Raw genomic sequence first — 16,041 nt, 5'->3', positions numbered from 1 at the left:
ATGTCAACCCAGATATACATGCCTCTTTTCTGAAGGATATGTTTTTATCATTATACTTTTGTTTAAAGTCATTAATTTTTAAAAAGTATACGTTTCTACCTGTAATTTGAAAAAATATCGGATTTTTAAAATTTCTGTGAGTTTTTACCGAAAATTTTGAAAAAATTACTGGATTTTTCAAATTTTCCGATATATTTTTTGCAAAAAAAAAAAATTATACTACTGGAAATTTCAATTTTCTGGTAGTACAATTTTTTAATTTTATTTTTTGTAAAAAATATACCGAAATTTTTAGGGGGTGTCGGAAAATTTCAAAAATTTTAAAAACTTTACCGGATATTTTATACTTCACCCCACTAACTTATTCAAGTATAATTTTAAAATAAACAAATGTGAGGAGTGGCTTTGAAATAAACAAATGTGAGGGGTGGCAGGGGTGACATATTACATCTCTGAAAATAGCCAATATATCTTAGAGACCAGTACTATTGATACTAACAATCACTTTACTCTTGGCTCTAATTTATATGGATTCCATGAATTAATGTGAACTTATATTCAAAATGAAATTACTCAATAAGCGAGTAATATAAAAAAATTGTAAAATTCTAGTCATCAAATTTAATACTTAATCTAACTTTCTTAATTGTCATCTATTTTAAAATTTTCTAATTTCTTAAGGACGTAATCATCGAAAGTTATTTAGTGTCACATAGTCCAAAAGTTTAGCATGAGGGAGTATGTCATTACTAGGCTATTATTTTGATTTACTTTGTTATTTTGATTTTGCCAACTTTTCTGCTTTGAGATTATTGTAGGTTGGTTTATTTGATTACTTTTTTTTTTTTTTTTTTTGTGTAAGCAAGAATTTAATAACCGGAGAACTAAGGGTTCTCCAACCTTCTTACACAGGATACGGATTAACACCGTCAAAAGTCAATATTACAAACCAATTATAATTACGACATAAAAGACCCCGGGTCCTTGACAAAATCGTAAAAGCAACAATTGGGATGAGCAATATCGCCTATAGAAGACCATCTCCATATCAAGATCTTGATATTCCAAATCATATTATTAACATTCCAAGTCTCATTCCTAAAGCAAAAACCATTTATTGTCAACCAAATAATCCAAGAAGTGGCTAACCAAAACACCCCCAATTTGCCTTTTTTAATACCTTTTCTACGGCCCATCGAATACCATTCCATAAAAAAAGGAATACAATCCTCCATGTTCCAACCCGGAAAATCCACCCACTTAGCAATTTCCTTCCAAACATAATTAATCACAACGCATTTGAAGAAGATATGGTCCCTATCTTCCAAATGCGAATCACAAAAAACACACATTAAATTAGTAGAAGTTAAGTTAATACCTCTATACACCAATAGATCCTTTGTGGGAAGCCTATTCACAAAAAGCCTCCAACCAAAACTTTTAATCCTAAATGGAATCTCCATCTTCCAAATCAACTCCAACGCCTCATCGTGCCTATTCAAAGGACCAAAGGGAATGCGCTTTTGAGCATAAATGGAATAGCAAGAAGATACCGTAAATCCTTTCTCCGAGTCAAGAGACCACTCAACGCAATCCTTCCCTTCTTGAATTCCGCCAAAACTCTCCAAAAGATTGCGCAAAGCCGAATATTCCAAAGCAATTCCGGGCTCAAGAAACGCCGTCCCCGAAATACCTAAATCCCCCCACTTCCAAAATCCCTCACTCCACCCTCCCATGGCCGCTACCGAAACTTTTTTCAAAGAAGACAACAAAAAAAGATTCGGAAGGAAATTGATTACTATTGTATTATTATTGTGTTTCACTTGAGAATATCATAGCTAAAAATTGGGCCGAAATGGTACGGCTTAGTTTACTAATTTGTCCGATGATTATGATTATGTTATAAAATTTTCATTATTTTCAAATTATTCTACCACTCCCAAATTATAACTGGCACCTTCATTTTTTATTATTTGCAAAATGTTCATGAATAAATTGGGAGGAGTGGTTAAGAACGAAATTTTCGGTAGTTTTGCGAAAATTTCTGATAATATATCAAAATTTTGGTAATTCATTTATAATTTTTCTATAAAAATTTTTGATTTTTTTTTATTTTACCAAAAATTTCAAAATATACTGAAATTTAGTCGGCGGCCAACACGATTTTTGGACCACTTTTTTTTTACTCATGTAAGTAAGATTGTTTAGACTACATAATACGCGGTTTAAGTTTAAGAATTTGAGGTTTTATTTATGATCAATCTTATTGTGAAATTTAAAGGTTTAATCGCATCAATAAATTTGATGCGAAAGGATAAAAATTAGTGACAAATAAAATAAATGATATTCAACAAAAAAAGAATTTCCAGTAAAACAACAATTCTATTTGACAGAAGAGAAAAAAGATAAAAAAACATAATAAATTGTTTACCATCAACCAATTTACTCTAGAGAAGAGAGTATCTCTCTAATTCACTATACTTCTAAAAATTGTTATAAAAAATTACAAACAAGTTACAAGAAATTAGTCGTCAAAGTTCGCAAGAACAAATCCTATTTTCTACCTAAGGCTTCTCAATCTCTCATACTCTATATATGAATCACACAAGCGCAAAATGTTTATAAGTGTTTTTCAATCTCATTTAGATATCTACAAAGGTTTCCCATATTCCAAAAACACACTCTTAGGATTTTAGAGACTCTCTCAAGTGTCCAAAGATAATGGCATCAAGATTGATGATTGGCTTGTTTAATTCCAGACGGTTGATCAAGAACATATCTCTTGCAGACAAGAGTTTTTGGGATTTTCCTCGAGGAATTAGGTTCGAGAGAATGAGACGAAACCAGACTTGTTTTGTTGGAGAAAGATAGTATGGGTTGTTGCAGATACGACGAGCTAGTCTGCCCAGATCATTTGGAACGACAAATGCATTGGCATAGTCAAATACGATTAGACATGCAACATTGTACCTAGAGGGACACCCAATTACTTCAGCAATGAAGTCTTCAGAGATGGTTAACTGAATTTCATGGATGGAGGAAGTAATGCTCAGATTGTCTTCACTAACTGAAGCATTGATCCAGAATTCTTTTACCAGGTTGATAAAGATAGGACCATTAAGAATGTCAACATAAGGTTTCCATATTTGTTGATAACAACAGTCGATAAAGTGATCATTGATTCTGGCTAACCATAAGAATTTTTCTTTGATCACTGTGAGGGTTGGTTGGGAAGACATGACAAAAATGAAGATTTAGAAGAAAAACTGACACAAATTGGTTTTAGGGTACTGTAGGATTTTTGAAACAGGACGGGATTTTATAAGTGAGATACGAGGGGAGTGAAACGTTTTGCCAAGTAATCAATGCATAGATTCGCATGCATTATGAAAATAAATGTTTAAGTGACCAAGGAATAGTAGCGTTATGATTAAAGACATTTAGGGATAACGTAGAGAAATTAATGCAACAGTTACCAATGACTTATGACTCATTAGCTTTGCACGCGCGACCTTTCAGAGATATAACATGTGCTCAATTTCTCAGGTTAACATGAACTAGCAGTTTTATCTACTGAGAAGTTGTAAATCAGGTAGTTCAATTTTTAGGCAACCGAATCACAATAGATATTGATCATAATTTCATTCATAACACAATTCCATACTAATATTCTTTAGAATGAATTTGAATTTATCTTCAGAAAGAGGTTTTGTGAAAACATCAGCCCATTGATGGTCTGTATCAGTGAAGTTTAAGCTTAATATCCCTTTCTGAATATAGTCCTTAATGAAATGAAGCTTAATTTCTATGTGTTTAGCTTTGGAGTGTAGGATAGGATTTTTAGAAAGACAGATAGCAGAAGTATTATCACAGAAAATAAGAATCTTATGCTCATAGATGTGATAATCTTCTAACTGACTTTTCATCCAAAGCATCTGAGTGCCACAGTCTGCAGCAGTAACGTATTCTGCTTCTGTAGTTGATAGTGCAATTGTGGCTTGCTTTTTGCTTTACCAGGAGATCAGATTATTTCCTAGAAATTGACAACTTCCAGATGTACTTTTACGTTCTACTTTGTCTCCAACAAAATCAGCATCACAATAACCTACTAAATTGAACTCTTTGGATTTTCTGTAACAAAGTCCAACATTAGTAATACCTTTCAGATACCTCAGAATTCTCTTGACAACACAGGTGAGATTCTCTAGGATCTGATTAGAATCTTTCACAGAAGCAGACACTAAACAGAATATCAGGTCTAGATGCAGTTAGGTAGAGTAGTGAACCAATCATACCTCTGTAGAGCTTCTGGTCTACCTTCTTACTTACCTATTCTTTACCTAAAATGCAAGTAGGATGCATTGGGGTTTTTGCTTCTTCACTTTATGATAGCTTAAATTTATTCAGAAGTTCCTTGACATACTTTGTTTGATGTATGTAAGTACCTTCCGAAGTTTGGTTTATTTGAATTCCCAGAAAGAATTTTAGCTCACCCATCATGCTCATTTTAAATTTTGTCTGCATAGACTCAGCAAGGTCTCTTCCAAGAGAGATATTAGAAGTTCCAAAAATAATATCATCCACATATATTTGACAAATTAAGATATCATTTTTAAATGATTTACAAAATAGTGTTGTATCAACTTTACCTCTAGTGAAATCTTTTTCTAGAAGGAATGAACTTAAACGTTCGTACCAAGCTCGGGGAGCTTGTTTTAGTCCATATAAAGATTTCTTTAGTTTAAAAACATGTTCAGGATATATTGAATCTTCAAATACAGGAGGTTGATGAACATACACTTCTTCTTCAATATAACCATTTAAAAATGCACTTTTAACATCCATTTGATATAAGGTTATGTTATATTGAGCAGCATAAGCAATTAATAATTTGATATATTCTAACTTGGCGACTGGGGCAAAGGTTTCATTATAGTTAATACCTTCTTGTTGACTATACCCTTGAGCAACCAGTCGTGCCTTGTTTCTGATGACTTCTCCTTGCTCAGTCATCTTGTTTCTAAACACCCACTTTGTTCCATTTATGTTGAATCCTTCAGGTCTCGGAACAAGATCCCATACATCATTTATGGTGAATTAGTTTAATTCTTCTTGCATGGCAATAATCCAATCCGTATCTTGAAGGGCTTCATCTAGTGAAATTGGCTCAATCATTGACACTAAACCAAATAATGAATTCTCATTATTTCTCAGAAATGCTCTAGTTTTGATAGGGTCATCTTTATTGCCAAGTATAACATCTTCTAAATGATGTGTAGTGAGTCTTGGAAATCTTTTATGAGGGGTCTCTTCAGTGATTCTCAGGTTCTCCATGGTTGATGTGATTGAGGGGACTTCTGACACATCTTTATCTTCTAGATCATCAAGATTCGTGAATTGTTCATTTGTATCTGCAAAATTTTCAATCTGCTTTGGCTTTTGATGGCCAAGCTTATCATCAAATCTGATATTAATTGATTCTTTAATAATCAAGGTTTCTGTATTATATACTCAATAGGCTTTTGAGTGTTCAGAGTATCCTAGCAGAAAACACTTTTGTGCTTTATAATCAAACTTGTTCAAATGTTCTTTAGTATTAAGAATAAAACAAGTACAACCAAACAGATGAAAATATGAAATGTTGGGTTTCCTATTCTTCCATAATTCATAGGGGGTATTTTCAAGAATAGGTCTTATGGAGACTCTATTTTGAATATAGCATGTTGTGTTTACAGCTTATGCCCAGAAATGCTTAGCCATATTAGCTTCATTAATCATAGTTCTAGCCATTTCTTGTAATATTCTGTTCTTATGTTCTTCCACCCCATTCTGTTGAGGAGTTCTAGGACAGGAGAAATTATGAGAGATTCCATTATCTTTAAAGAACTTCTCGAAGAAATTGTGCTCAAATTCTCCTCCATGATCACTTCTAACCATTATGATTTTAAGTTCCTTTTCATTTTGAACTTGGTTACAGAAGTCAAAGAACACGGTATGTGATTCACCTTTGTGTTTTAAGAATTTTACCCATGTCCATCTGCTGTAGTCATCAACAATGACTAATCCGTACTTCTTGTCTCTGATTGATGCAGTTTTAACTGGACCAAATAAATCAATATGCAGAAGTTCTAATGGTCTAGATGAGGAAACAACATTTTTTAGATTTGAAAGAGGTTTTTGAAAACTTTCCCTTCTGGCATGCTTCACAAAGAGCATCTGAGTTGAACTTCATATTTGGGAGACCTCTTACCAAATTGAGTTTGTTAAGCTGAGATAGACTTCTCAAGATAACATGTCCCAATCTTCTGTGCCAAACCCATTGCTCATCATTAACAGACAGGAGACAAGTTAATTTCTGAGTTTTAAGTTCTGAAAGATCAATTTTATAAATGTTGTTCCTTCTCTTACTAGTAAAAAGGAGTGATCCGTCTTTCTGACTAACAGTCTTACAAGACTCTTGATTAAAGATTATGTCATAGTCGTTGTCACTTAATTGACTTATAGACAACAAGTTATGGGCTAATCCGTCTACTAGTAAAACATTAATTATAGAGGGAGAGTTACCGTTACCGATAGTTCCTGAACCAATAATCTTTCCTTTTTGGTTCCCTCCAAATCTAACGTCCCCTCCAGATTTAAGTTCTAAGCTTTGGAACATAGACTTTCTTCCCATCATGTGACGCAAGCATCCAGAGTCTAGGTACCATGACTGGTGTCTTGACTTCACTGCTAAGGACATCTGCAACATAGAGTATTTTCTACTTAGGTACCCATATCTTTTTGGGTCCTTTTATGTTAGTGTGCCTAAAGTTCTGTTTGAATTTAGGCCTGGCATGAGAACTATCAAAATAGGATGTATATTTGATGTCATGAGTGTGTCCAAACTTAAATTGTGTATGCAAGGGTATATATGTGATTGTCATTTCATCAACTGGTTTAGGTTGATATGGTTCCTTTCCTTTGGGTGTGTTATGGCCAATACCAGTTCTGTTGTTTCTACTTACACCATAAATCATAGAAGCTATTTTACTTATGTTTATACTTTTAGCAAGAAATTTTTGAAAAACATCGTCATATTCTTTCAAAATATCTTTAGTACTTGAAGCACTTTCTGACTTAAGGATTTTTTGAGTTTTCAGATCATCTATGAGTTACAAATTATTATCTTTAAGCTCAACATTCTCAATTTTAAGTTTTTCTATTTCAGCTACTAAGCTGTTCTTTAGCTTCTTATATTTGATTTTTAATCTATTGTGGTTCTCTAGAAGTTCTGAGAGACTTTCTTCTAGCTCTTCTCTAGTAAGTTCAGAAAATACCTCATTAGTTTCTGCTTCTGAGTATGAATTATTTTCGGTGGTGGCCATGAATGCTATGATGGCGTGTTCATCTTCTGAGTTGTATTCATCTTCAGATGATTCAGAATCATCCCACGTAGCCATCAGACTTTTCTTCTTTTCGAACCTCTTTTTAGGCCTTTCTCTTTGCAGACTGGGACATTCACTCTTGAAGTGTCCTGGTTCATTACATTCATAGCACACATTAACTTTTATGCTGGTCCTTTTGTATTAAGAGGATTCTCCTTTGTATTCTGGTCTTCTGAAGTTTCTGAACTTCCTTTGCTTGTTCTTCTAGAGTTGATTCACTCTTCTGGAAAGAAGAGACAGCCCATCTTCCTCATCGGATTCGTTTAAGCATTCTTCCTTGGCCTGCAAAGCGTTAGTTTCAAAAAGTTTAACAGATTTAAGAGCTATAGCTTTGCCTTTATTTTGAGGCTCATTTCCATCGAGCTCAATCTCATGACTTCTTAGAGCACTGATGAGTTCTTCAAGGGATACTTCATCTAGATTTTTTGCGACTTTGAATGCTGTAACCATTGGTCCCCATCTTCTTGGTAGACTTCTGATTATTTTCTTGACATGATCAGCTTTAGTATATCATTTGTTTAGAACTCTTAAGCCAGCAGTCAAAGTTTAAAATCTCGAGAACATGGCTTCAATGGTCTCGTCATCTTCCATATTGAAAGCTTCATACTTCTGGATTAAGGCCAGAGCTTTTGTCTCTTTGACTTGAGCATTGCCTTCATGAGTCATTTTGAGTCACTCAAATATATCGTGTGTCGTATCTCTGTTTCAGACTTTCTCGTATTCTGCATGTGAGATAGCACTTAGCAAGATAGTTCTGGCTTTGTGATGACTTTTGAATTCTTTCTTTTGTTTATGTGTCATGTTCTTCCTAGCTATCTTTTTACCCGCATCTTCAGGATGACTGTAGCCATCTACCACAATATCCCATTGGTCAGGATCTTGTCCTAGAAAGAAACTTTATATTCTATCTTTCCAATATTCAAAATTTTCTCCATCGAACACAGTGGATTTTGTATAACCATTGTTGTTGAATTCATTTGCCATAGTGTTTTCTTTCTGGATCTTTTTCTGACATGGTTAATTGTTTACACCCAGAACCAAGCGCTCTGATGCCAATTGAAGGTTGAGAAAACACTTAGAAGGGGGGGTTGAATAAGTTTTTCTTTTTCGCTTGAAGGAACAATAGACAGAACACAATTATTTTTATCCTGGTTCGTTTGCAACTCAAACTACTCCAGTCCACCCTCCATAGGTGATTTGCCGCTCTCAACAAGGACTTAATCCACTATAATCAAACTTGATTACAATTGCACAGTCAACTGATGTGACTAACAATACAATGCACGAGCCAAACTGCTGCTGACTAACAACCTGCACAAACCAACCGTTTGTGACTAACAAACTTCTAAGACTCAACTAGTCCTATACTTCTTGAGACTTCTGACGCAACTGGTCTCTCAAAAAACTATTACAAAGTAACTTCAAATGACAATGTTTAGGATTGCTTCTATAAAGCGTTAATCACAACTGTGATATTTCACTAATATTTGGTACAGAAAGTTTGAACTCAGAATATGGATTTGAACTCTTTTCTTCAGCGAGTTTTGATGTATCTTCACACTTTGATAATTTTCAGAATAATGATGTTTGTGTGTGTAATTGTTGTTGTTGTTGTTGTTTCAAACGAACATGAATATATAGCTCAAGATTTTTTGCCCGCTAACTTGATTCTTGGATGAAACATTTAATGCTTACGTGTTTGCTTTTCGTTTTTGTTTTGTCCAATGAGCTGCATGTGGATAGCTTCTTCAATCAACCTTGGGAGTTGCACTTTTTTAGTGTTACAACCGCCTTGCTAATGATTATGTCTTTTTAACGGTATCTTTCTTTTTGAATCAGACTTCATGAAATTCTGTTCAGCCTTGAATACATCTTCTGTCTCGGTATGTTCGGAGCGGTTTTGGTGCTTCATCAGAAGTTGCCTTAAGACTTGAGTATCTTTGCATTTGTTCATCTTTGCGTATCAAGTTCTAATGGTACTTGAATTGAAACATCTTCTGAAATCAGAAACACATAATTAGAGTACCACATTTGCTTATACAAAATTTATTTGATTGTTATCATCAAAACACAACAAATATGATTAGAATCAAACTATGTTCTAACAACTTTGGATGTCCCAAGAACATTATATTGAAAGAGTGCTACAAAGATTCAAAATAGAAAGTTCTAAGGCGATAAGCACTCCTCTTGCTACTTATTTCAATGTGAGTTCTAATAAAATTCTTTCAAGTGAAGATGAAACATTTGATATGAAATGTGTTTCTTATGTGTCTGTTGTGGGTAGTTTGGTATATGCAATGGAGTGTACAAGACCACATATAGTGCATCTTATTGATCAGTAGATTTTGTCAAATCTAGGTAGAGAGTATTGTAATGCTGTAAAATGAATTTTAAGGTATCTTTGCGGTACTACTTGTGTGAGACTTATTTTAGAGGAGATAAGCCTAGTCTATTAGGGTCTGTTTGGTTCAAATGAGGGGGAGGGAAGGGGAGAGATTTTAACGGAGGGAAGGGAAGGGGAGGGGAGGTGAGGGGATTTTTTTAATCAGATAGGTGTTTGGTTCAAACGAGGGGAGGGGAAGGGAGGGATTTTAATTAAAAATATGTTTGGTTCAGGAGGGGAGGAGAGGGGTCTTATTAATAATTTATATTTTTATCCTTATTATCTTATTTAAGTGATACAATATGATATTCAAATGTGAAAAATTTATACATATTTTTTTGTTAGTAAAATTTCTAATATTGAGTGACTAAAAAGTTATAATTTACTACATAATGTTAAAAAATTAAGTTCACTTAATTCGAATAAAATGTTCAAAAATAAATTAAACTACATGTTAATAACAACTTTTAAATCGTAATGAATTATTTAACACATCAAATACATAAAAAATTTATTATTAAATATAAATGGTTTAAATGTTTTAATAAAATAAAAAAAAATTAAAATGAAAAATTTAAAGTTTGATATAAAAGAAAATATGATAGGATACATAACAAAATTAGAAAAAAATATAAATAAACATAAAAGAGTTATAAAAAAAATCAAAAAGTACAATGATTATGATATATATTAAGGACAAAAATTTTAAAATAATTTGAAGGTGGAGAATAATTATAATAAGTTGATAGAAGCAATCGAGAAAAATCACATAGAAGAGAGCTGTAATACAAAAGAAAATGAATAATTTTGAAATGTTTAAATAAAACTGAGGATATTATAGTAATTATAATAAGTTTTAAAATATCAATGTTCAGATTCCCTCCCCTCCCCTCCAAATCCCTCCGATTTGGGGGGACGCATAAAGTGTGTTTTGGAGGGATTTTGCTCCCCTCCCCTCCCCTCCCCTTCCCTCATAAAATTTGAACCAAACACATTTAATTAAAAATATTCCCTCCCCTCCCCTCCCCTCCATCTACCCCGAACCAAACACACCCTTAGGGTACTCTGAATTTGATATGGTTGGAGTCATTAGATACTAGAAATTCCCCTTTTGGCTACATGATTAAAATTGTAGGGGGAGTTGTGGCTTGGTAGTCTAGAATGTAAAATGTATAGCATTGTCTACTACAGAGGCTGAGTTTATTGCCACTATCGAAGCACGCATAGAGTTACCATGGTTGAAGAAATTTTTGCAGGAGCTTGGTTTTGTTCAAGACAAATATGTGTTATTTGTTTATAGTCAAAGCGGTATTCATCTTGGTAAGAATATTATTTTTCATAATAGGTCCAAACCCATTGATGTGAGATATCATTGGACACATGATGTTTTGAATGCTAAGTTGTTAGAGTTAGCTAAATTTTATACAGATGATAATGGTTCTGATATGATGACTAAAGCGTTACCAATAGGGTAGTTTGAAGCTTGTTATGATATCGCCGGTTTGGAGATTTCTTCCACATAGTTGTGAGGGGGAGATTTGTTGAGTTTGAGCTATCTTCCTATATGGAGAAAGATCCAAATATGATTAGCTAATTTATCTCTCTTACTTAAGTGGAGAGGTTCAATTTAGGATTGAGACAAGGAGAGAAAAAGAGACACAAAGTTAGATACAAAAGAGGAGAGAACCATATTCTTGTTTTTTTGCTATCAGTCCCACTAAATTGGCGATTCCAAATTTGTTAACCATTGGATCAAGCTAGAATTTTGAGGGCAGGTTCGCAACACATGTGTTTACCTTTTGACTGTTCGGACCTTCAAAACAAAGTTTGAGACGAGATATATATGCTTTGCACTGAAACTGCACATTTGAGTAATGTTCCAGCTTCTTAATTCATATATGTAAGTTAGTTTGCTCTGTGATTTTGCAGTTGTTAGCATTAGTTTGTGAATTACTTTAAGACTTTTTTGTACCTTTATTTGATTATAGTGGAGTTAATTCTTTGATCTTGACGACTTGTGGTTTTTACTCTCATATTGAGGGGATTTCCACGTTAAAATATTGATGTTCTCTTGTGCCTTTGTTTGTTCCATTTGTTGTTATATATTAATTGTTGACCCTCAAGGTTCTTATCAGTTTGGAAAATTTTGTTTCAATTGTGTATTGGTCTATTATTGTGTGTAAATTTCCCATCACATAAGTCAAATTTGGATCGGTGTATCACAACTCGTTAATAAATGCAGACGAATTAGTCCAAATCGTTTAACATGTGGATTTATACATATTGTATTAAATAGAGTGAGTTAGTTTGTATACCTAGAGGTGATAATAGGTTATACTAACTAACAAAGACATAGGTCACATTAGACTTTATTTAAATCGAAAAGGCTTAGCCTTTTTTTAACAGTCTGTTTAGTTAATAATGTCAAGCCAAAGATCATATAAAAAACATTTTAAATCTATCACGCCGACATATTTAAATAAATATGAATAAATTTTTTATTATAATATTATATGTTATAATTTGAATTAAAATACAAAAATAAATCTTAGTTATTATTAAGAACTTATGATAATAAATTGAAAAAACTTCATAAAACATTGTCATAAGTTGTTTTTATAAGTTTTCAAAAATAAACAGTCTTACAAAATTTATACTACTAGGTAAACTCGATTAAGTCAATGCAAGCAAATATTTAATTTTGTTGTTCTTTTAATTTGTTAGTCTACTTAAAAATTTGTTTGATTTTTTATTTATATATATTCAAATGAAATAGATTTTAAATAGTTTAATAAATCAATTAGATTTTTCGAAAAAAGCAAAATAAGACCTATAAATAAGTATTTAACATGTTACATGTTTGACTTAGACTCTAAATTTTTTAATATGAAAACATAAGCTTGACAAAACCTATCTAAACTAGTCTATTTCCACCTGGAGATGTACCCCACCTCTAATGAGTACTAGGACAGACTAATGTGGATATGTAGTAGTCCTACAACTATTTGGGCTTGACTCTAATCCTCTTGACCCGTGACACCCATTGTCCCTCCTCTTACTCATAATTAGTTGTGTCATATCTTGATCCATAAAACATAATCTAATTCAATTTATGAATAATAACTATTTTAGTTGATATACAAAGGGGTGTTCAAAACCAAATCAATCCAATAGAAAATCGCAAACCAAATTAAACCAAACCGAAACCGCAAAAAACTGTATTTGGTTCAAATTTGTTTGGGTCATCTTTTAACAAAACTGTTGATGTTTTTATTGGTTGATTGGCATCTATGTTTGGCTAAAATATAATAGCAGCAAAATGTAATAGAATGTATAAGTCTTGCAAATATAAAAGAACAAAACAGGTACAAGCAAGATGTTATATAGAATGTCATGACATCAACTCATGACATCGCGCCTGCAGAACTGGAATGAAGATTCAGTCTGATACTCAACAGATACAGAATATTCTATGGAATATTATGTAATCCTATGTGGCGCAGATTTAAAGGTCAATAGAATCAAGTCAGAATATTGAAGAATCAAATCAGAATATTTAAGATTCAGCAGTTTCTAATTTAGGAGATAAATTAGGAAACTTGTGATTGAAGACCTTTCTTTTAGCAGAAGATATCTGCAGATTTGTAACAGCTAGTAGTGCTGCAATTTGTAAGCCCAAGTCCAATTGGGAATAGGTTATAAATAGAAACCTTTGTAACCTAGTTTTAAGAGAGCAAACCGTGTATTAAAAAGATGTAGTCTTTAGGGTTTGTATAGGTAGACCACCCAAGTTGTGGGATGACTGCCATGTCCTTCTCGAAACCTGTAGGTAAGAGAAGTTATTGTTCTCACTCGAAACCTGTAGGTAAGAGTTGAGTATTATGTTCTTGATTGAAGCTGTGAAGCAAGATCAAGTTAGTGTTCATTGTTAATTGTTTAAATAGCTGTTGCAGGGTTGTAACAGTTAGGTATCACTAGGAAGTGAGCAGAGGTTCTCTTGTCTTAGATGGAGTTCTAAGATAAAGGTTGCATTGGGTAGTGACTAGATAAACCAGAGGTTGTTTATCTGTAAACCAGAGGTTGTTTATCTGTAAACCAGAGGTTGTTTACATAAAATAGTACTACTGATAGTGAAATCTTCTTCCTGGCTTGGTAGCCCCCAGAGTAGGTAGTTAAACCGAACTGGGTTAACAATTCACTGTGTTATTTATCTTCTGCATTACATTGTCTGTTCAGTCTTGGATGTTGTAACATCGCATATAACATCAGGTTCAGGTTTAATAGCTGATCCATTTACAGAACCAATAAAGTTTACAATATGGTTATGTTGACTGAACTAACACGATCCCAATACTCATGGACTCTTTCTTCTTAGGGGTAATCAAAATTTGGGGATCGTTCTGTTCTTCCTTTGCTAAGCTCATAACAGATAAGATGTCTTGACATCATGAGTGACATCCTGAGTCTGTCATACCATAATTTCAAAAACCACGTGGTTCGATTTGGTTTGCAGTTTGTATTTTGTAACCCAAACCAAACCGACTCAAACCGCATTATGTTACAACCTAACATTTACTTAACTCACATTCAACCCAAACTTAAACCTATTATACCATAGTCTTATGATTACGAATAATTTTCTCATCCTTACACATATGATTTAAGTCCCGATCATCTCAAATCTCTAATAGTATTATCACGTCTTCTTTGCCACATACATCTTCCATATTCTTCTCTAATCTCTACTCTCTTATATTCTTTCTTTGTCACCTTCTCATTTTTATGCAAATATTCCCTATTTCAGTTTCGTTTTTATCACACATATTCTTCTCTAATCTCTCAACTCTTTTGTTTTTTCTTTTTCATTTTCACTAATCTCTTGTTTCTTCTATTTTTTTGTTTCATTATAATAATTTTTATATTATTTTATGTTTATTATTCCACTTTTGTCTAATTTAATTTTTACATATTAAATGGAAAGTTGTTGTCAAAATATGACGAGTTTTGTTGTTATCTGATAGTGTATGAATGTCTAAATACAAAGTTATATTGTCATCTATATGTGTATGCATGACTTAATAAAATATTTGTAAAAAAACGAACCAACCGAACCAAACCAAACTGCATTGGTTTGGTTTGGTTCGGTTTTTTTTCTAAAAGCCAACTGAACCAAACCAAACCGCACGATTTTTTCCCTTGCGGTTCAGATGATTTTTTTCGTTAAAACCGTCCAAACTGCACCGCGAACACCCATATATATATATATATATATATATATATATATATATATATATATATATATATATATATATATATATATATATATATATATATATATATATAACTTCTAATTCCTTTACATAGAGAAACTATTAAAAGGGATAAACACAAATAAGCCTAAGTACCCAACTATTCTAATTTCAAACATAATTACAAGGCGACTTATTTATTAGTTCATGTCCACAACATGTTTCATGAGGGGACCATACCCATCATAATTAAAGCCATTTAACTTGTACTTCTAGACACAACAAATAGCCTATTAAAATCTTGATTTGAAATGTCATGGGACCTTTTAGTGACACTGATTTATGGTGACACTTATTTTTTTTAAGTAGATGCCAAGCACATCATTCATTTTTCACTCATTTGGGCTAAGCATTATAAAAATCAAAGTGCTTTACGTCATGATTGTATCCAAAACTCAATTTGACATAGAAAATTCACATTGCCACGAACACCATATCCACAAAGTCTTGCCTTTCACAATAATCAAATGGGTAGATACTAGCTACTAAGTAAGTGGGACTCTCTAGGGAGTGATGTGAAAACAGAGAAATGATTGATAGTGGGTAACATTTTATTCTAAAATACAAGTAGCACTAATTAACTTTTGATTTATTAATAGAGAAATTAATCATTTAAAAATATATTTGATAATTGATTTGAGTCCAACCTTGAACTATATTTAGGGTTTGTTTTGATAAAAATAACGTTTCACTAATAAGATAGCTGATAGTTTATAATTTATGATTGATTGCTGATAACAGATATCTTATAGCTGATGACCGAGACTGATAACTGATAAACTAATTGAAATATTTGATAAAATTAGCGGTTCAACTAATTTATAAATGTAAAATAACATAAAAGATAGTTAATATATAATTATTTTATTTTAAATTAAAATAAATTATAAAGAATAAAAGTGAATTTTTGTTAAAATAATAA

At 32.7% G+C, this 16,041-nt stretch overlaps 1 protein-coding gene across 1 annotated transcript; it reads right to left on the bottom strand.

The window, feature by feature from the left end:
- Positions 1-959: 959 nt before the first annotated feature.
- Positions 960-1,736, bottom strand: LOC131598047 (uncharacterized). The gene is made up of 2 exons (XM_058870692.1): positions 1,204-1,736; positions 960-1,098 (listed from the first exon to the last, which is right to left on the bottom strand). The coding sequence occupies exons 1-2, from the start codon at positions 1,734-1,736 to the stop codon at positions 960-962; spliced, it is 672 nt and encodes a 223-aa protein (XP_058726675.1).
- Positions 1,737-16,041: the final 14,305 nt, after the last annotated feature.

Source organism: Vicia villosa, linkage group LG4 (assembly GCF_029867415.1).
Source record: "Vicia villosa cultivar HV-30 ecotype Madison, WI linkage group LG4, Vvil1.0, whole genome shotgun sequence".
NCBI lineage: Eukaryota > Viridiplantae > Streptophyta > Magnoliopsida > Fabales > Fabaceae > Vicia > Vicia villosa.
The sequence above is the reverse complement of the archived record's forward strand: the minus strand, read 5'-3'. Positions and strand labels throughout refer to the sequence as shown.

Excerpts from the sequence above, each read along its gene's own strand:
- LOC131598047 (XM_058870692.1), bottom strand. The coding sequence starts at position 1,736 with ATGGGAGGGTGGAGTGAGGGATTTTGGAAGTGGGGGGATTTAGGTATT. Across the intron at positions 1,099-1,203 it reads ATTCCTTTTTTTATGGAATG|GAATGAGACTTGGAATGTTA; the intron begins GTATTCGATGGG and ends TTTTTGCTTTAG.